This window comes from Amphiprion ocellaris, chromosome 13 (genome assembly GCF_022539595.1).
Source record: "Amphiprion ocellaris isolate individual 3 ecotype Okinawa chromosome 13, ASM2253959v1, whole genome shotgun sequence".
Taxonomy (NCBI): domain Eukaryota; kingdom Metazoa; phylum Chordata; class Actinopteri; family Pomacentridae; genus Amphiprion; species Amphiprion ocellaris.
Genome location: NC_072778.1, coordinates 30,654,519 through 30,677,644, shown reverse-complemented (window position 1 = coordinate 30,677,644; position 23,126 = coordinate 30,654,519). Strand labels below are relative to the sequence as shown.

General features: G+C 38.6%; 1 protein-coding gene across 2 annotated transcripts in view; it reads right to left on the bottom strand.

Moving 5' to 3' along the window:
• The window catches only part of pigg (phosphatidylinositol glycan anchor biosynthesis class G), a 97,916-nt gene that overhangs the window by 64,991 nt on the left and 9,799 nt on the right, over positions 1–23,126 (bottom strand). For both annotated transcript variants that reach the window (XM_055016635.1, XM_023277027.3), the window contains exons 3-6: positions 22,633–22,842; positions 20,233–20,421; positions 12,140–12,278; positions 3,294–3,506 (exon numbers count right to left, since the gene is read on the bottom strand). In XM_055016635.1, coding sequence (XP_054872610.1) covers positions 3,294–3,506; positions 12,140–12,278; positions 20,233–20,421; positions 22,633–22,842 — 751 coding nt within the window. The remainder of the gene's footprint in view (positions 1–3,293; positions 3,507–12,139; positions 12,279–20,232; positions 20,422–22,632; positions 22,843–23,126) is intronic.

The window sequence follows — 23,126 nt, the reverse complement described above, 5'->3', positions numbered from 1 at the left end:
TTGACGATGTTTCATCTTTCATCCAAGAGGCATCATCAGTTCTATCTGATTGATGGGGAGTCCCTGATATATACTGTGCCACAAACAAGTTAAGTAACATTGTGAATGCAGTTCAATGCCATAGGCAGTGCAAGATCTATATAAAAGGAAGACTAAATAACCATAACAAAAGTGCATGGCCCAATACAGACGAGTCAGCTTCGCAGGACAAACCTAAGCAGTTCTTCTGCATCTGAAGGATAAGGGACACTACTCGGAGGATCGCACTGTACCTGCTATCTGTGCCATATATCAGGTACTTCACACTTTCATAACCATTCACATCTTCAGTAACCAAAAAGAGAAGTCCAGTTGCCTTCTAATGAAGCTCAGGATTACAGACCTTAATAACAATTTACACAGACACATCCAGTGAATCTGAATGCTGCGCTGAGAACCTTGAAGTGTTCTATCATAAGTCAATATATTGAACTATTGATTTTTACCTGATAATGGTGTAAAAAGTTAATGGGTCATTAAAGTTATCACATTTGATCCTGATTTGAGTGTCTGGAATAAATTTAACAGCAGTTTGGTTTACTGTTGTTGCAACATAAGTCACAAATGCCAAACACAGTATCAAAATCATTAGGATTCATCATCAGAAATTAATGGATGTATGTGCAAAATTTACTGGTAATCCACTGAGTCGTCGTGCAAATGTTGTAGTTATGGAGTCATGGACTAACGATTGATCGATATTTCTGCAGGGCAATGCTGCTAGCTTGGTTAAAAATGCCTATGCATTGGTCTCAAAAGGCTCTGTCAAACAATAATTCAATCCATGTATCCATTCATCTCCCAAACTAGTCATTAATTTATAAAAGTAAACAAGGACTCCATCCGAAAAAACTGACTCTGTAATGCTTGCCAAGAACTTCTTACATTAAGGGCACAACTGTCAGGTTTTTACTAATCAAGTCTGTTCTTGCTTTTTGTTTTCATATTTACTATAGAACTGACTCAGTTAAAATTTTGTTGTATTTGTAATTTCTAATATCATCAAATCTTAAAATTACCACGTCAAATTATTTGTACTGTTCTCTTTGCCTCTTTCCTTCAGGTACATTTAAATCTAAAGACAAATTACTTTTGACCGATGCAGCATTAGCAATGGTAATTGGTGCCACCGGTGAATCAAATGTTTGTGAAAGTGAAGGACAGCAACAGAGAGACAGATAAGAGAGGTGGAGGAGAGGCTCAAAGATGGATAACGCTGACAAACAGAATGACCCCGAGATATAAGTAGGGAGCAAATCCATGTGAGGATATGTGCATGCATTTGCACAAAGAATGGGCAGCACTGATGTTCAAGAACAACCTCAGACTGTAAGTCTCTTGTGGGAAGTTTTCATACTTGTAAGGTAATTTATTCATGGACTTTAAGTAATCCTTATAGTATACTCAAGTAGTTTGCTAAAGTCACTCAGTTACTGCTGGTGCCAGACCTGGTGATCTCTCTGGCTCATAAAACTTGCTTTTGTATCACAGTATGGTCAGTATTTATGATGGTTTTTAATGCCATATTTCTCCGATGAAACATGGTGAAGTCAGAAACCACGAACATTCTGTAATCAGAAACATTTAGAGGATTATCTAGCTGTAAGATGAGTATTTTCTATCTGTTAGCTCCCATTAAAGACCTAAAACAATCTGTTTGAATTCCTTTCTTTTCATCGGACACATGTTGAAATATAAACTTCGAAGTCTGTATTTTTGCTATGGATTACAGGGTTAATGAGTTTCCACATGCTGAATCTTTTGAACTTGTAAGATAATTCTGGCCTCGTTTTAATCAGACTGCTTCAGGTTAAACACTGAGAAGCTGCTTTGATGCACTCAACAACATGGAGACAGAATAAGAGCAAACCAGTTCGCAGTCATCTTAAGTTTACCATCTGTGTTTGCTCAGTGAAAACCTTTATTTGCACAACAATGTGAGTGGAATGCAAATGAAACTATTATTTAAATAAGACAGTGATTATGTTTGCCTGAGTTAGATCAAAAACTTGTGTAAAGCGTTCAGATTTTAATACCAGCACTAGATGCCTATCAAAACAAGCAGACATTTAACTTCCTTAAGTAAGTATTAATTGATCTTCTTGACCGTCAGAAAACAGTTGCCTTGTTACACATTCAGCAAACGGCCAGTAGAGTCACATTTATGTTTACCTGATGAATTTAAACCCAATATTTACTCTTCTTTTAGCTCTGTTTTTGGTCTCCACCAACAATATCTAGATGTTTAACTGCTACAAAATCCACTGTTTTCACCAGCTATTTACTAATTATGCTGGAAAAGAAGCTGGGAGAATCAACCAAGACAGCAAGATTATGGTGGTGTCATGTCAAACCAAAATAATGTGCTTTAAGTTGCTGAAGTGAACTGCTAATTATCTGTTCCTTTGTCAATCTTCACCCCTCTCATCCTCACCCTCACCCCAACCAGCTGAGGCAGATAGTCCCCCTCTCTGAGCCTGGGTCTGTAGGAGGTTTTCGTGTTTGACCTTCCTGGTAAAGAGAAAGGGTTTTCTTTGGTTCGTCCATACTTTCACCAAGTACTTGTTCAAAGTAAACCCAAACTGTAGCATTGGTATGTTGGATCCTTTGTTTAAAATTTGTAAGGTCTTCTCCTTACTATGCACAGTGCTATGAAATGACATGTTGTGAATTGGCGCTATTTAAGTAAAATTGAACTGAACATTTTTTTTTATTGAACTAGCATTCCTTTTCACATTCCCCCTTTTTATCTGAACTGTCGTTAATTAAAGAATATTAATATGTGCAACTTTAAGAGTGACTAAGCTGAATATGAGCAGCAGGTGACGGAGCTAATTTTACTCATTAGTAAATCACCTGCTGTTCACGTAAAGCTGACAGTTACTGACTGGAATTGTAGTACAAGCTGGATTAAGACGCTGCACATACAGGACATTACGTCTAAGTTTGTAAAGTTAAAGGACAATATTCTCATTAATTTCAAGGCTGGGACATGGTAAAGGGAACTGATGCTGTTCAACAGTGTTTACAATGGCAAAGGATGAGAAAAAGTACTGCATTTTCATTTTCGAATCAACTACACCTTAAATTATTTGCAAGAGTCACATTGCTGTGTGCATGAAGAAAGTAGCCGCTGAGACCATCATTTGCCTGGAAACAATACAGCATAATGATGAGACAACCTGTCAGACAAGGTCCTGGCTTTCAGGGCTTTAACGAGTCCAGAGGTTGAGCACAGTGAATTTGCAGCTCACCTTTCTCATACTCAAGCACGCTGTCTTTGAGCAGGCAGCTGAGCTGGTGGCCATTGAGATGCAGAAAGCGCAGCTGGTCTCTGAGTGAGGTTTCCTCCAAGACACCCGGGATGAGGCGGCCCACGCTGTTCTGAGATATGGGCAGGCCGAGTCCCAGGGCCAGGGTTGGAGTCAGGTCAACCTGCTCCACCACTCCAGGCTTCTCCATTCCCACTGACATGACAGAGGGAAAAACAAACAAGAAAAACAGTAAAAACTTCTGCACCTGCAATACCTGATAAAATAAGTGCCTTTCTTCCCTCTGTTATTCTTTAGCTGTATCTTCATTTTACTGTATTGTTTTCTAACCTTGATTTGTCAATCACTGCATCTAGCTCTGTGATTTCTTTTCCACTGATATATTTCAAGGAATCTGTTCAATCCAAATGTCTATCGGGTTATTCCAAAAATACTTGAAAGTTAAAATGCACCACCTTCTGTGTGCCGGTAGATTTGCCCTTAAAAACCTGCAGTGTCAGACACAGAAAATGGAAAAGCTTTCAAATGTTGAATCACAATTGTGTTACATCAATCAGTGCAAGCGGGTAGCAAAATGGATATTTATTTATAAGAACAAAAGTCACATCTTATTACTTCAGTCGCAATTCACAGACAAAAACTATTTTCATGATGGACAAGAGGAAATGGCTCAATTTTCGTACTGTCTGTTATGGAGGATTTCTCTGTTCGCACAATAAGAGCTTGTCTCAGAGAATTTCACAACACTCGTCAGGACAAATTTGGAAAAGGAGGCTCTTCTTGTAAACTCATAAACCTGACACAAACACTAACAGTAAAAAATCCCACAGCTTTTACTCATTAAGAAGTCGGTGATTAAGAAGAGTTATATTTTACTGGTACACATCGCTCTAATCAGAGAAGCTGCAGCATCTCATTGCCACTAGTTTCTCCTTTCCCCTAAGGACAGTCAAACTGTGGTCACAGGAAAATGGCGAGGATGTGGAAGAAGGATTACTACATTTTCTCATCCATTTATCCACAACTGTGTCTCATTTTACGCATTAAGGCAGAGTACATTAGTGACTCCTCTTTGTGGATTTGAATCAGAACATTATTTATCTGGAAGCTTGAAACCGAACACGAAAGCGTCACAAATAACTCTCGTGATTTTTCATGTGTGAACACCCAGTGGTATGACCATGGGGAGAGTTGTCACAACAGGTAAACTAACTGAAACAAAAAAAGAGCAAATGAATGAAATCATTATAATTTTTCAGAGCTTGTCTTCTGTCAAACATTTTTATGTTGACTCTTGGCTTCCAGTAAAGCTCTTCCGAGTGAGTGGGAGTCTTGTCTCAGACTGTCTGCGTTTGAGTGAAGTTTTCAGGTTGAAATAATGAACTATACTGGTGCATAACATATCCAGTAATGAACAATAGAACTCACATGTGTGGGGAAGTGAGGCAGCGGCAGACTAAAGACTGGGACAAACCCCAGAGCTATGAGCTAATTTGGTAATTGGACACAATGAAAAGAGCCAGAGAATTATCCATTTTATATTAAAAGGAGACGGATTTGCAACAAGACAAGGAGTTTGCTGTATTAAGCCCATAGCTATTGGGATAATGTTATAAATCTAAGTATATCAGGCTTGTTTAAATCTGTTACTTAGCAATGAACGTCTAAAAATGTTTGAGTTATGACTTTAGTTGCAGCAATTACACTAATGAGAAAAGTTGACAGAGCCTCAAATTGGAATATTTTCAAACACCCTGAAGAAAATCTATCTGTTCAATCAAAATTTTAATTTTACATTAACTGTGTATAGAAAAACACATGATAATATCACAATGTTTTGATTTGTGCTGAGTCAACAAGCTATGAGGTGGTTACGGTCACGTCACGTCCAACCAACCCACTTTGTTCGTACTGTAGTGTTTGGCTTCCACAGACCAGAGCGACTCATTCTGGCAGAACATGTGCGTCACAACTCGATTACAGGTTGTACACGCTGAATGCTGATTCATAGATGAGAAAACTGCAGCTGATGACAATGCCATATGCACTAGAGTATCTCACTCACCAGTGATTCTAAAATATCTCTAAAATATCATCATTACAGACATTTTGCATTTGTTCAACTTGGAGATGACGTCGGAGAAAAGCTGGGACAACTCGGTTCTCTCAACGGATTGAGGTTCGGTCACCACAACGTTTTTATTAAACGGATTAAATGAAGAGCAGAGTGGTCTAACTCACTTTCTGCTGAGAAAAATGAGCATGTTTTGTGCTTTCAAGAATTCGAAGCGCCACTTTAACGCTATATTTGGGTTGTAGGTTAGACCACTGTATCACTAAAATCTAGATCATAAAATATTACAGAAATTTTATAAGACTAAGTTTGGATTTTTTGTGGTTTAGACCACTCTGCTTCTAACCCCCTCAAATATGATACTGCCACGTATATAATGCGTACAAGGCCTCAGTTTGTTACTATCCTTCATGTCTGTAGGTTGGTCCATAAATGTGTCACAACCAGGGCTGAAATGATTTCTCGGGTTATTCCATTACTAAAATTCCTTGAGGCAAAATTCTCTGAATCGTGGCTTAATTTAATCCATTATATACCAAACCCCAGGTCACTAACTGGTGGATCGCGGTCCGAGTCTGGACACAGACGCCATCTGCTTTTAAATTTGACGAGATGCTTCCATTTAAACCGGTGCAGCGTTTCTTGCGTTTTTAGCGTTTATCGGATCAGAGGCTGAACTCTGAAGGCAGTTTGACAAAGTCAGACTTTCTTTGTTTAAGTCGGTTCAACAAAAAACTAAATCCTCAGTCAGAGTTAACAGGTATGAAGATGGTTTTCAACTTTCTTCAACTCAGACTTTCTGCTTCAAACTCGTCACACAAACAGCGGCATTTAACGATCATTTGACTCGTTTTCTGCACAAAATGAAGTGATCGCCAACAGGTTGTTTAAATGGAGAACAATGAGAAACATAAACATTTATGACAGTAAAAAGCTGCTACTGGAAAATATGTAAGAAAACTGTTAAATGTGCGTTAATGTATTTATTTTACTGATCAATGCAGCTGATTATTGAAAACAGACAGCTACACAATAAAACTATCAAACTTCATCTATTCAAACATGATATTGTATTGAAGTGCATGTAGGTCTGACACTGTCTCATAATGAAGGAAATCACTTTAATTTGTGGTCAAATCAAAGTGAAACTAAAGTCACTGACTGAATATTCTCTGTAATAAATACTAATAAACTAATCAGTATTTTTAAAATTTGTGTTCAGCTGCAGTAGCAGCAGTTTAAACGGACCAAACATAAAAACATATTTATATGATTTCTGCATCACCAACTAAATGCATGTCAGGTTCCCTTGGCTTTAGTTTTAGTTAAATATGCCTATACTATACTGTATATGTATAATACTCCCGTGTTCCACCAGGACGGTTATTTCTGTTGCACAGTGTGCTCACTTCAGCTTTTGATGCTGTAACGTGCATGCCAAGCGCGGAATCCGATAACTCGATTAATCGGCAGAATAATCGATAGAATACTTGATTACTATAATAATCAATAGCTGCAGCCCTTGTCACAATATTCATTAGTTCCTTTTCACAGGTTTCTACAAAAGGTGCCCATTTTATAGCTGCAGAGTTGTGCAGTGGAAGCGTGCTGGGAGCCATAACCCTGAGGTCGAGGGATGAAAACCATCCTTGTTTTCGTAAACATGTTTGGTTAGGGGAGTGGTGGCTCAATGGTTGAGGCTCTGGGTTACTGATCAAAAGGTTGGAAGTTAAAACCACAGTTCTGCCAAGCCGTTGGGCATGTGATATGCAAAGAAAGAATTTCACAGTATGTGATACAAAGAAAGGCTTCTTCTTTTTTCCATTGTTGCTGCAAGCTTCGGCGCTCGTAAGTTACCACCTTATGTATTCTGTGTTTCTTGGTTTTGACTGTGATAAAGAGCCCATATTATGGACATTTCTAGGTTTATAATGCTATTTTGGGGATCTACGAGAAGTGTTTTACATCCTATAAGGTTAAAAAACACAAACTTTCTCTCGTATTGTAGTTTTCTGTGATAACTCTTCTCTCACCTTTTGTCTCAAACACTCCTGTCTCTGTAAAGATCCTATTATGACAAGCCCAGTTTACTGTGATTGGTCAGCTGGCCTGACAAAAGTCAGGAATCCTTGGTTACACATTATAACCCCAGATCTCTGAGAAAATGAACGGAGCTCCAGCAGAAGCAGTTCTAGCAAGGAAATAACAGCAAACTGCAAGAAAGTTGTTCTTTTGTTCCTTGAGACTTGGCCAAACTAGCTGCAGGGCGGTTGTTATGCAAATGTGCTACATGGTGACATAGATGCGTTAATGGAAGAAAAGCCTGGACTTCAAACCAGGTGTTTCAGGCAAATAAGGAACAACGTCGTCTATGAGAGCAATAACTCCCTTTGCTATGGGTTTCTGTAAGTCTGCAGAACTTTTACATAAAAATAAAAGCTGCTATCCGACACAAAACGAAGGTTAAGACCCCCAAAAACCATAGTATGGCATGATTTGTGAACCCTACCAGAGATGCTCAGATATATATACACTCATTGGCTATTTTATTAGGTACACTCATAAAATGTAATGCAGTTCAATACAATAGATCTGTCATTAGACCTACTTGTACTGAATGCAGTTCAGTACGTCACCATTTACTATGATGTCAATAATCAACATAATGAAGAAATATCATCTTTTTGAGAAAAAATGAAAATACAGACGTTTCATAAAAGCATAATATGACACAATTGTTGTATCTGATTACACTAGATTTCACCTAACAAACTGGTTTATGAGCATGTATAAATACTTGGCTTAAAATAATAACCTGAGCATGATGTATTACGTTGATATAAATTAACATGATGCTGGAACATCTTACTTTAGTGAGAAGTCTACAATGAATGACTACGAAAATATTTTCCACTTCAAAAGTTTCATTGTCTCTTTATTCACTTGAAGTTCATATTCAATAAAGTGCAATGCAGGCTTCAAGTTTCCACATCAAACTTGTGTAAGCTGCCCATCGCAGCAGGACTGGCTGCTGAACTAGTATAATGTCACAAGTCCTTAAAGTCAGATTTTAGGTGAGCACACAGGACATTTCCACTTTCAGCAGAAGGATTTGAGAAACTCTGAACATTCATCTCTTTGCACTGTGAAGGTCAGAAATCTAAGAGGAGTCAAAATGACCAAAATACATTTTTGAAAGCAAAGCAAGAAAAGGCACAGATGGTTACTGATGCAAGAAATAACGTTATGGATTCTTATGCCCACACTGCCTGATTAAAGCAGCGTTGCCTTGTAGAGTTCTCTCAGGAATGTCAATTAAATGTTCTGCCAATCTGCAGTGAGAAGAGTTGTTTTCTCAGTGATGCATTCAGATTAAAAAGTGAAGCTCAGGTTGAGCCAGGAGTGAATTCTGATCTGGTGCATCATGTTCTAATGAACAACAGATAAGATAAGCTCCCTACTAATGATTTGCAATTCTCACTATGTTAAAAACAACCAGTTATGCTAATGAGGCCGATGATTGCACTAACTGATGCATTAAATAGAACACATTACCACGTCAACGTATATCTGTATCTAAGGTAGCACCAACAGAAACTCTGTATCTCATACAATTAAGGTATCTACAACAGATTGTCAGTTTTCCTTATGTATTAGTTAACTGGGTGACTCAGAATTAAATAAGAATTTCTTTACTAGAAGAAAAATATGTGGCATGAGGGACTTCCTGTCATTTATTTCTATTTAATTTGTTGCTCGTAAGTGAAGGGATTTTACACAAGCTGGACCACCACAGAAACAAAACTGGATAAAATAACACACTGTGCTGGATTTAAATGTCCTAAAAACTTGTTTTCTGAATCAGCTCATAACACAAGCGCACAATTATTTGCCAGTTTAAGCAGTTTTTGTTATTTCACATGATATATTAAAATATTTTCCTATTTCTTTCTGCTTTATATTCAAGCATCGCTATGCATGTTTTTATCCTTGGGGTCCTATCCAAGCCAAATGCCAGTGGTTAACATTTTATTTTCAATGATGACTGGTGCATCAACGAGAGTGATCCCCTGATTTGCAGATATTAAAATACATGCCACAAAGTAGAAACTCAATGCAACAAAAGCGAATGCACCTGTGATCACTGACAGACAAATGAGAAAAATCTATGATCACTGAAACTAAATTTCTGACTTTCAATTAGCTTAATAGCGTAAGCATATTTATAAAATGACCTATGAACACCACCTGCATGTCCGCATCATGGCTCCATATGGAAAAAATTGCCAGAGGAACAGAAAAATCTGATTATGAGATATAAAAAAAAGATTTAAAAAAAGGAGAGGAAAACACGTGGCCAAAAAAATTGCTGAAACACAGCGACAACAGTAATCAGGAGGTAGAAGAATAGAATAGAATAGAATAGAATAGAATAGAATAGAATAGAATAGAATAGAATAGAATAGAATAGAAAAGATCTTTATTGTCCATTAATCAGAGCTGCAGTCGTCACTCTATTAAGATGACACCACAGATAAGGCACTGCTAGCACTAGGTGTGAAAAACAGACCATCAGGAGCTTCAGACTTGGCACTAGGGTTATTAATTGAAATCAGTTTCTGTGAAGCTCAGACAGTCTGAAGATCTTTGCATAACGTCAACCTCTATAAACAGTTTTCTCACAAAACTGCAGGGTGAAATATAGTTTAAAGAAACTGATAAATATTGGAAGCACATTGTTTTGACAAATGAGACCAAAATAAATGTGTTTGGCTTAAGTGGGGTTCAGTAAGTTTGTCTTGAACCTGGTCAGGACTACCACAGTGAATGCATAATACTGACAGTGAAGCACAGATATGGGAGTGTGATAATATGAGCCTGAATTAGTGAATAAAATATATATATATATATATATATATATATATATATATATATATATATATATATATATATATATATATATATATATATATATATATATCTCAGGATAATAACAATCCAAAGCACATTGTCAATATCAGAATTTCTAAAAAGGAAAATTGTTAAAACTATCACCTGATCAAGTAGGTCACCTGACTTGATTCTAATTGAAAAACTTTGGGATATTTTAAAGAGAATCCAAGAGCAACATTCTCCCTCTAGCAAAGAGCAGCTAAAAAAAAGCTGTCTCTGCAAAATTTCAGAATACCCCCTCTCGAAATTTGTGCAACACTGGCATTCTCCACGCTGAGGAAGATTGAGTTTGTCATCTAGAATGAAGGCAGAAATACACAGTTTTGACAGCATAAAAGTTTTGAATCTCAAGAATAGAAAGATATATTGACTTCAGTTCCTACTGTGGGTCTTGTATTTTTAATATAATACGTCTAAATCGCTAGTTTTTAATTTATTGTAAGAACAAATACTCTCCTGTTCAACTCAGAAGTGATGTAGTTACTGTAAGGTGGCACAGTTTTGAATCATTAGACATTTACATTACTGTTCAAAAGTTTGGGGTCACCCAGACAATTTCATGTTTTCCATGAAAACTCACACTTTTATCCATGTGCTAACATAACTGCACAAAGGTTTTCTAATCATCAATTAGCCTTTCAACACCATTAGCTAACACAATGTAGCATTAGAACACAGGAGTGATGGTTGCTGGAAATGTTCCTCTGTACCTCTATGGAGATATTCCATTAAAAATCAGCTGTTTCCAGCTAGAATAGTCATTTACCACATTAACAATGTCTAGACTGGATTTCTGACTCATTTAATGTCATCTACATTGAAAAAAATGCGTCGCTTTCAAAAATAAGAACATTTCTAAGTGACTCCAAACTTTTGAACAGTAGTGTATGTAATTTACTACAGCAATGTAATCACTTCTCTTGCATACTTGTATATAAATAGGGAGGACTGGTGGGCTCTTTGATCACTCAATCAAATCGGATCAATACACTTACACATAGTCCACAGAGATTTTGAGCTGGAGACTGTTGATAAATGACCTAGAGATGTTTAATATTGCACTTATTTAGTCATGAATATTTCATTTTTTTTCCTTCAATGGTAATACAAACATTTCAGGGGCTTTCAATAAAATGAGCCTTTGGTTAGCATCCAAACGAACTTGAAGAAAATAAACTTCAGAATTCTGTCAACGACACACAAGTGACCACTTCATGAACAAGTTCAGGATGTATGCATGGCTCTGGGTGTATTTCACTTAAGAGAACCCATATTTTCACATTTATTTCCTGCTATGATTGGTTTTATTTTAGCGTTTAAGAGAAAAGTCTGGTAAACTGTAAGCAAGGTCATTCAAACTGCTGGCACCAGACTCAGCACTGAGCAAAACCACAAATTCTGTAGCAACAACTCAACTGAACTGTAAATGATTAATTAATATGAACAGTCTATAAATACAATCTATGCAAAGAAGATCTCAGAAATAGACTGAGGCTGAGAAAGAAGCAATTATCACAATCACACGTTCACACTCAACCACATTCATCACTGCGAGCTAAAGTTCTGCTCCGGAGCCTCTATTTGCACTGGTGACACTGTTCCTCACAGTGAATGAATGGATGTGTGAACATGCGAGAAAATGTTTCCTCTGCAAAGTTTACAAGTTTAGATGACTTCATTGATAATTATTAGACATAAACAAGCTGCACTGTCTCCAGCAGGACGACAGACACAGCATCTCCTCATGTTAACAGCAAGCGTGCTGCCCTCCGCCTCTTTTAAGCAACACTAGACGGTTTACCTTTTCGTTTGAAGGCCGGACTTATGAGCACCAGAGGCGTATTGACTTCTGGCTCCGAGGAGCCGCCGTGGCTGCCGGTCTCCGACATGCCGTGGTCTCCGCACAGCACCAGCAGGTAGGGCAAGGATCCCTCTGCCTCCTGAGAGAAGCAAACACCAAGGTTAATGGACTCGTGCTGTACGAGCCGATATGAGAGAGCAAACCTCAAAGCTCCAGGATGTGAATTATTCAAGCCTGGAACAAAACGCTTCCTGTGTCAGCAACCCAAATGAAAGAATACATCCAGTTTGGAAAACAGAACAATAGTGTAAAATGAAGGCTGCTGGGGTAATGGATTGCTTCATCATTTATTTTTTGTAATGTTTTTTATGTTGGGGAACATTCAACAGCAGTACAAAAACAAGGTGCTAAATTATTACTACTGAAAAGCAAGTCATGGCAAACATGCCCCAGCACAGTGTGGTGCTACCTCAAAAAGAAACAAATAAAAAAAAAACAAAACAAAAGGCAGCAAACAAACACAGTGTGAAGCGTTTGTGGAGGATGACAGACTTTGATCAAGCCTGGTTTTCTTCCCTAAGTGATTCCCTTTTAACTAGGCTCACGAGAACCTTCCATTGACAATGAATTCAACAGGAATGCCTTGTGAGTCACAGCAGTGGAGGCTGATTTAAAACCACGACTACAGATGTTAACAAAACAAAGGCCAAATCCTACCATAGATTACAATACGCTCAAAAAGTCTCCTCAGTTTCCTGTGTTGAATCACACACAAAAGAAATCAAAGGCCATACGTACAAATTTGTCTTCTATCAAGCACAGATTAATATATTGCACAGCCTGAAAGACAGTAAAAGCAACGAATGCTGACCAGCTGAGATAAAGCCTGACAGCTTCACTTTATGACTTTATCCAAACAGAGTAGTAAAAAACTCTGTCAGTGTGAAGATTTATCTTGCAGCTGGAGCTAGATAAAGATATCGATCACAATTTTTTGATGCTCTCAGAATGTGACATAAAAACGTGATGAATGCTCTGAGGAAACACTGCAGGTGGGAGCCGATGTGTTTAGCTGACCCACTATGGTTGTTACTCAGCACAGAAGGCGCAAAAGTCTATCCTCTGTCCCAGATTTTTACCTCTTGCATGGTTGCTATAAATGGCAAAGGACACAAGGGACCCCAAAAAAACACCTCAGGACTGGTACTAAACACCGCTGAGGCCGACACCGACTGAGCCTCTTTTCTGTTTAAGATAAATCAGAGTTTACTCCTGTTCCTGAGGATGAAAGCATCAAGCGGGCCTCTTTTGGGAGAAGTTTCTCACACTTCATAACAAACCCCCTTTTTAAACCAACACGCAGTGCGGAATCAGAAGGTAGTTTTTATTCTCTATGAGCGAGCCAGAAAAAAACCACAGGCTTAACTTTCCTCTGCAATCCCGTTATCCTATGTGGTAAAGCAGTGATTCCCAGCTGAGGGCTACTTCAGCAGTTAGGGCATAGGTGGGAGGCTCAACTAAATAAGTAAAAAATATTGTCATTTGATTTTTATTTTGTAACAAACAGCCAAGAAGAATTTAAAATTGGTATGAGCAAGATTTTCAGTAGACTTTGAATAACCTGTGAGCTGCCCATCAACCTGAGTGTGAACAGCTGAAACAGATGCTGCATCCAGCCTCTGCAACTCAAAGTAATGGAAGCTTGGCCAAAGCAAGCTCCAAATTGAAAACAGCAAAACTGAAACAGCATGAAAGCATTACTCTAATTAATCATTAAAGGAATATATTGAACAACATTTACTAGATAATCCAAACAACTGGAAACGGGAATCACTGTGTGTATTGTAAAATTACAACTCAATAAAAAGGACAATATTTAGAGCTTCTGCACAAACTGCATTACAAATCAAATACTAACAATTAAAACGGTAAGTTGGCCATATGTATATAGCACCTTTTAAAATCTTCTGTTTTAAAGCTCTTTACAAAGTTCCTCTAATTCATTTAGATTTAGCATATAATCCTCCTGAGACCCGACCGATTCATTTATGTCCTCTGTACTGGACATTTGATTTTGAGCTTTATCTTTTAACCTATTTGAGCTACCCTACTAAATCTAGATGTGCTTAATAGAGGACATCCTGGCCTTTCCAATGATATCTCAAGTGATTGTGTCGGATGAGGGGAACTTTGTTTTCATGCTGAGACAAAATGGAGACAGCAGCAAAATACAAATTGCCTTGAAAGGGAGAAAAGTTAAGTCAAAAATTGTTAAGATATCATTGTTTGTATATATGTATATATCTCTAAAATAAAAATATTTTTATAAAATTCTAAATTGTAAGTTGTTGTTTTAGCTCCAAAAAGGCAGGAAATCACTAAAAGGTCACATTGAAAGATACTTTTTTCCCTCGGTTCTCAAGAGGATATTACAAATAAAGAAGCTCAGAATACAGACCCCACTTTAGGAGCACCTTTTATTACTGAGAATGAAGTCTTTTAATATTTCAATACTTCGTATGTTCACCTTTATTTCTAATGACAGACTCAGCCCTCCTCATCACTAGTGTTTATTTAATTTCTGAAACAACTTTTTCAGCAGCTGCAGGGGTTGTGTTGTTCTGCCTTTTTAAAATACCCCAAATGTGTTCTATTGGATTCAAGTCAGGCAGCTTATTTGGCCAGGTGATAGTTTTCACTTGTTCCTTCTTTAGAAACTCGTGTGACTTTGGCACTGAGCTTTGGATGGTTATCATCCTCTTCTGCCAAGCTTCTGCAGACTGCAAGTCATACTGACAGCAAAAATTTTGTCAGATCCATTTCCCAAACACCTTGTTGCACTCATGCAGTCTGATTTCATCACACTCTCACCGCTGTGCTTCACTGTCAGGACTACACATTGACTGTAATTCTGATCAGATTCACACCAAACATGCTGGACCCATCAAAACTGAACACATTCATCTTTTCTATCTGACCAAAGAATGTGCTTCCAATCTTCATCAGGTTGTTTGTGTTCTTTAGTGAAGTCACATCTTGCCGTTTTGTGTCAAATAGTAAGCAATCTTTGGTGGGTTTATTGAATGTCATCAAATATTATGTTCTGTTATTTATACTGTCTGAAGCTACAAGATAACCTCTGAATTACATCTGAGGCATTTTCACACCTGTTTTGCAAAGTTATAATGTGAAAATAGCACACCTTCCATGTTAGCAGGCCGACCGCTGCAGCTCTGATTAGTGGTATTATGGCTCATTCTGTACCTCCTCATTATGGCTGCAACTGATTTTCAGTTGGTCACTAATCTCCCTGTATCCTTTTCCTACTTTGTGAAGTCTCACAATCAGATTTTTCAGTTTCCCTTGCAATAACCTTCCATGTGGAGCCATGATTTTATAACCATGTTCACGCAATTAGGCTAAGTGTAAAACCCCAAGTATGCTCAATTTTATTTCAACAATTGGGGCTTTTTAACTGGTGTACCAGTGATTTTGAGCCTGTATTTTTAAGATAGCCTTTCTAAAAGAATGTGTTTTTGAGGAGCTACTCTGCTTGTCAACTTTGAAATAATGTAATTACTGAAAGTTAATACAATTTTAATTCATCTGACATTCAGGTGACATTGCACAGGGGTGTACTTCTGCTGCACACTGTAACAGTCTAAACATTTGCAGCTATGAAAATCCATTTAATTTTTCTCCCTTACAGGGCTCAGATTCCTCACTTTTTTTGCAGGTCAGATTTAAGAAGTTTTACACTTCAAACAGCCGAAAGTAGAAACCAACCTTAAAATCTGAAATATCAAGAAGAGAAGATTGAGGCCATGCGCTCTCCATTAACACGAAGGTCTGACTGAGGTCGCTATGACCAGGAGGTCCTGTTTTCCAATCAAGTTTAAAGGAGAGTGTTGCGTCTGTCCACGCTGCAGGTAAAGCGTTTCTCTGCCCCTAATATGAGCTCGCTGAGACGGGCGACTCGCATCACATTACAAATGGAACTTTGAGTGCTGTCGTTTGAATGCTACGCTCCTTTTCTCTCCTGCAGCTGAACCCAACATTACTTTCAGCGCTTCAGGATGCAGCAGCAAACAACAGTCAGCTCACACCGCCAGAGAAACAGCCTGACATGATAAGATCACACCAGCCTGACATGTTAAAAGCATGTACTGATCAGAGAAAACATGGGTGTTTTTGTAGAAGCTTCGGAGGCATCCTGCGGGACCCTATCGGGCCGTGTCTATATTTAGGTCACAATGCCGCTGTAGAAAATAGCAGGCACAGCTTTCATTAATGTGACTGAAACAAGGCTTTCAAACACATTTCATTCAAAAAGCTCACTGGGAGCAACCCATACGAGGCACCACTGCCTACCACACACAGAAAAGATTTAGCAAAATTAACAACTTTTGGGATGTTGTGAAATGCTGCAGCAACATACCTAAAAGATGCCCTATCGTTAGCAAAGAGGGGAAGTTTACAAGGATGTGTACACTTGGCCTTTGTTCTCTCTGTCACATCAAATATATGAAAGCATGGGAAACGCGAGGGAGGCTGCAGTATCATGAAGACACGACATGACAATCTAAATACAAGCTAAGTAGCAGAATGACAGCGAGACAAAGCCCATTAGCAACACACACACGGTGCAAAGACAATATGCATGCACAGCTGTCAGACCACACAGAGGAAAACAAAGGCACAAGACCTGCACACTGATCAAGCACAAAATTAAAGATAACACAAAAGCTTAACAGTTTATTAAATCTGGAGGGTTACTGCAACAGATAACGTAGCAAATGCTGGAAGCAGAACAAATTATGGGTGTAATTAAATGATTATCCAAGAACTGATCACCCCTAAAAATTCACTGATAGCATCTCATTAATATATCAACTATTGATCATGACTTCATATTTGCATATTTTCCTTTCTTTGCTTTGTAATGATATTAACTACTAGTATAGTAACGTTTTAACATCCCTGTAAACACTAAATTTACTATGAAACATTTGAAGCACGTCCAGTGTAATGAATGTTAATAAAGAGAAACAGATGTTGACAAGCAGCAGCTAAATTAAGCCCACTGATACAGAGCATATCAGTCCAATTAACTGGAATCAAACATTAGAAGCCAAGCCAATACCTCCAAACAGAGTGAGTAAACAACAGAGGTTACAGTTGTAATTCTTCAGATTTTCATGAAATGAAACCACGGTTTTGATATTTTTCATCTTTAGCAACAGTTATTGACATTCTGAAATGACATTTCTGTATAACAGTTTCATTGCTGGGAGTTCACCATTCAAGTAAAAGGGACTCAACAAAAGATGCCATAATACCACCAATATTCACTCCTTTTGATTTTGTTACATAGAACACAGTTCTACAACTGTTTTTAGTTCCACATTTACATTTACTGTTGTATTTTGTAAATCTGTTGTTTTGAAAGATTGATTTCATTATCAATAATGGGCCCATTGTTCTCTCTTTTTTTAAATTAACACTTTGTTCTACTAATCATGACAAATTAGAGTGATTTAGGCCTGAATAATTAATCCAAATATTATTCAGTCCCTCCAGGAATTTGCGATGTTGCGATCGTGCAAATTCAACCAATCACCGCAACTTTTCGCAATTTTGGCCAGCCTCCCACGAGTTCCACCAATCATAGCAGTCCCCAGTGCAAACATAATGCACCAACAAAAATTACTGCTGAAGACCGTGCAAAACAGTTAATTGCCTGATGTTCTTCACCAAAGCGGAAGTAAACGGTTTTACACACGTGCAACATAAATAAATCCTCGATTGATAAACACTTTTCTACCCTGAAACATATCAGGAGAACGGCTGAAACAAGTGGACCACAGACCAGACAGATCACCATGATGGACACTGTTGCATCCAGATTTGTTGGAGCACTGAAAGAATGAAGGTAAGTTAGATTAATTAGTCCACCAAAGAACACGGTGGAGTTATGTGACGATCAGCATATGTGAATCCTTCCTCTGTTAGCAACATTACTCAAAAACGGACTAAAGGATTTGAATGAAATTTTCAGGGAAGGTCAGAAATGACACAAGGAGCAAGGGATTAGATTTTGGCAGTGATGTGGTTTAAAGTCTGGATCCACGGATTTGTTAAGGATTTCCCATTGAGGTAGCGGCACGGCATCTGATAGCGGCGCGGTAACCATGGCAACAACTGAACGTTAACTCGGCAGCCTGCTGATGATCACATCATTGTGATCCTACTCCAAATCCACCACTGTGGACGTATCAGAAATGAAATAATACAAGGAGCAACTGATTAAATTGTGGGGGTGTTTCTGAGTCCCATCAATTCCCACCGCCTGCTACATACTGAAGTCACGTGATTCGGTACGTACACATGCATAACACACGCCTGTGTTCAGTGCAAGGTAAGGTAATGAACAGTCTTGGTGGAGTACTGCGCTCTCTGAGTGCTTTTCTTGTTAATTGATGTGACAAGCCGTGAGCGTGTGTATGAATACGTGTGTGCCAGAAAGTGAAATTAACTTTTGAAGCCACTGACAGATATGTCCAAATGTGATTCATTCCATAGTAAATTTTCATTTTGTTCCTTAAATCTACCAACCACTTCATGTTAAACCAGTATCTGGCTGCTGCTAATTTCCCACTGTGGTGTGCCAGCTTTTGTGTAAATGGGTTGGAGCATTAAAGAATTAATTTCGGAATAAATGTTGTCAATTACAATGTTGTAACATGTTCTAAAAACTGAAAAAAAAAAAAAACGCAACTCCTTAGCAATTGTCACTGTCTCCCGCAATGTCATCACAACAAATAAGCTTAAAACATCGCAACTTACATCGCAATTTTTTAGAAAAGCTGCCACAAATTCAGGCTTTTTTGGCCGCAACAATCTCGAAAAACACCCGCGAAATCCTGGAGAGACTGGTTATTGAAATTGCAACATGAATGAGGGAAATTTCCAAATTGCAGGAGATGGAGGTAAAATTTGTCACAAAATACCACAATAAATGGCGCACTGTAAAGGTTCTATAAATCATACTCTACAAACGATAACAGGACATGCTTGTTTGACCATTCCCAATAGAATTGTGTGATCAAAGACAACAATATCTGTCAAAACAACTGCAACAAGATTTGTTTAACACATCATTTAGCCCCACTGTGAACTCCCGTGACAACTGTTGTCATTATGTCTTTTCAAGACCTAAAGATATTCAGTTCTCTTTCACATAAGCAGCAAATGCTCACCACTGAGAAGTTGAAACTGGGAAATGTTTGCTTAAAATGAGTTTAATAATCAAGTATCAAAACTGTTGCTGAACATTATTGTGTTAGTTCTACTGTTTGCGTTCCAGTCTTCTTGGGATTTTTCTGCATGGAGTTTGCATGTTCTCCCTGTGCATGTGTGGGTTTTCTCCGAGTTCTCCGGCTTCCTCCCACGCTCCAAAAACATGCTGAAGTTAACTGGTAACTCTGAATTGTCTGTAGGTATGAATGTGAGTGTGAATGTTTGTCTGTTTATGTAGCCCTGTGATAGACTGGTGACCTGTCCAGGGTGTTCCATGCCTTCACTCAAAGTCAGCTGGGATAGACTGCAGCCCCCTGCAACCCTAATGAGGGTTAAGCAGTGTATAGACAATGGATGGATGGATGGATGGATGGATGGATAGTTCTATTGAGAAGACTGACGTGTTAGGAGCAACTGCATTCATATGGATTGAGTAGCAGCTAAATGCTTCATTATGTCTAAGTTAGTCAATACATTTTTCTGTCTGCTGGCTGGAACTTCAATAGAAATGAAGGTTGATGGTCTATGATGGAGCAGGCAATGAAGCCTTAAACCCAAAACAAAAGCCTGAAAGATGCTAAGATGCTAATAGGATGACAAAAATGCCGTTATAATTCTCTCTGGGGCTGCTAATATGAGCTAACTAACCCTTTCACATTATATGCAAATGTTCTAACCTGCTGCTCCTGCAAAAGCAAACACAATCTGAGCTTCTGTAGCCACAAAGAACACAGTTGATGAGAGAACAGGCAAAATATCATCATGTAGTAACACAGACGAGGAAAAGAGCTCACCTTTGAAATGAGAGCACTGTGGATCTTCTTCAGAATGTCGTCCATCTCCAGGAGTTTAGGTTGGATGAGTGAACTGTGCGGCCCACTGATGTGACCGATGTGGTCCAGGCCCAAGTAGTGGAGGATCATAATGTCCCAGTCATCTCTCTTCAAGGTGCTGTCCAAGTGACGAGTTACATTGTTGTCAACCTATACAGAAACAAGGGATTTAACTACATATATCAAAGATTTCATGTGATTATTCAAAATCCAACTCTAGAGTAAATTAAAACTGAGCTGACAGGTAGTTTACTTCAAACCTGTGACAGTCCCACATGTCAGGTAAAAGGCTCAGCACAACCAAAACTACGGTATAAACAAGAAGAAAACTGCATTCAGTCCCACAGAGCATTTGTAGCTGAGAGATATGGAGCTAACTGATAAAGAGTTTTGGTACAATCTCAGCTCTGTGGCTTCCTGGTTGATCAGCTGCCAGACATACATGTGCAGCCCAGAATAGATGCATAAAAAAACGATGCTTAATTAATTATTACTACAGTATGCAAAGCCTTTGACAACTTAAGGAATTTATGTTCAAATTACATTGCTGATGTTGATAATATATTTTTGTATACAAACAACATATCAGAATGCTTCTTTAATAATCAAAGTGAGGACTTGATTTCATAATTACGTAGCTTTCCCTTCCTTTCCATTTTTTTCTTTTTCCTAATGACAGAGACTTGATTTCTTGGACAATCCCTAATCCTGAGGTGAATTTGTCGTATTCACAATAAACCTGAAGTGTGAGTCAGTCCCTTCATGCTAAAACCACTGGAAGATGAAGTTAATAACATAGATTTTCTTGTTAGTTTAGCAACAGTCAAAGGTGGGGTTTATTAAGAAGCAGTTAAACAGAAGTTGATGTGTTGGAAGCAGGAAACACTGACAGTGAAGGGAGAAGAGCAACTTTGACAAGGACCAAATTGTGATGACTTGGTAACTGGTTCACACCATCTCCAAAACTGCAGATCTTGTGGGGTTTCTATCTACGAAAAGAGGTCCAAGGTGACCTGGTCATGCATGCCCAAAGCTTAGTGATGTGCATGGGGAGAAATCCAATCCTACAGAAGAGCTAATGTGGCACCAAATGTTAAAAACATTAAGGCTGGCTATGGAATAATATTAGAAGACAAAGTGCATGGCAGTTGGCTGGATTTGGGGCTGTGTAGCAGCAAACTGCTCCAAGTGCTCCTTCAGACTGCTGTCCACCACTGAAAGCTCCTACAATGGGTTCTTGAGCCTCAGAAATGGACCATGGAGCAGTAGAAGAAGGTGGCCTGGTCTGATGAATCGTGTTTTCATGTTCGTATTCATGAGTGTACGTTGTTATGGCAGCCGGATGTCCTATGGAAAGGAAGCAAGCCAGCGGAGCCAATGTAATGCTCTGCTGGGAAATTTTTGGTCCTGCATTCATGCGGATGTTACTTTGACCTGAATCACCGACCTAAGCACTATTACAGACCATGTATACAAATTCATGGCAGCAGTTTACTCTGATGGCCTCTTTCAGCAGCATAATGCTCCCTGCCACACTGCTAACATTGTTTCGGAACAGTTTGAGGGACATAAAGAGTTCAATGTGTTGACTTGGTCTTGAAATTCTCTAACTGATCGTCTGGGATGTGCTGGAAAAGTCAGATCCACTGTGGTCCCAACTCACAACTTCAAGGACTCAAAGGATCCCACAGGACACCTTTAGAGGTCTGTGAGATTCAGGTCAGAGGGGTTTTGGCAACACTTACGGGAGCTACACAGTATTAGGCAGGTGGTTTTAATGTTGTGGCTAATCAGTGAACATGAAAAGTTTTAACCATCAGCTTCGTGATGTTGAAGAAATTTCACTCTTGGTTCTTCGAAGTCTGCTGTAGTGGTGTGTTTCATTGGTATTACTGGTAATACGGTGGATTTACCGACACAGAGTATGAGTCTGCAAAGGTAAGTCCACCCAGAGCATTTTCAGGGTACACATTTTATATGAATGTCAGAGAATGGATCAAAGGGGAGGGAAGGGGCTGTATGTAACTAACAAGGTGAATAGTGGTTAATTTGCATATGGTTGCTAATCAGTGATCGAGGGTAAGACAACAGAACAAAAGTGTAATCGACTCAAGAGCTCTGGTAAACAACTGCAAATAGCAAAGGAGTGACAACAAAAAGGGGGGTCTGATAGACATTAGCACATAATAAAAGACAAAAGAATTGTGGAAGACCATGGGAAATGGAGTGACATGTGATGGTAACTATCCCTAGCAAAAGGTCTGGTATTTTTTTCATCAGTGACTAACAGAAATTTGCAGAACAATGCATCACTCCCATGTTCTATAGAGCTAAAATCCTAGCTGTTTATCTCGTACATACCTCAGTGTAGTCGGACACAAAAAAGGAGGTCGTGCCATCGTACTCCATGAAGTGTTTCGGGAAGAGGCGCACCCAGGTGTCATCTCCATAGAAGACGATCCTCTTCCCTGCTGTTTTGGCCTGCCAAATGAGGTTGTCTTCCAACAGTGCAGGAGAATTTAGGTTCATTACCACATCAATGAAGCCTGGGATACTGCCAGTGGTAAGAGCCTGGGGAGGGACATGTTTTTGTCATTGTCCTTTGAACAATAATTGTCTTTTAATGGTGTTGCACAACCTTACAGTTTCATCATATTAACCCAGCTAATTAAGATTTGTGCTGCAGTAAAGTGTTCAGTAAAAAATAAAACTTTTTTATTATTAACAATCTTCACAAATAAAAACAACTAAATCAATCAAATCAGTCAATTTATCATCATTGTAGTTGGTCACTATATTGATATAACATTACAAACCAAGTCCCAGACCCCCAAACCAATCTCCCCGCCACAAAT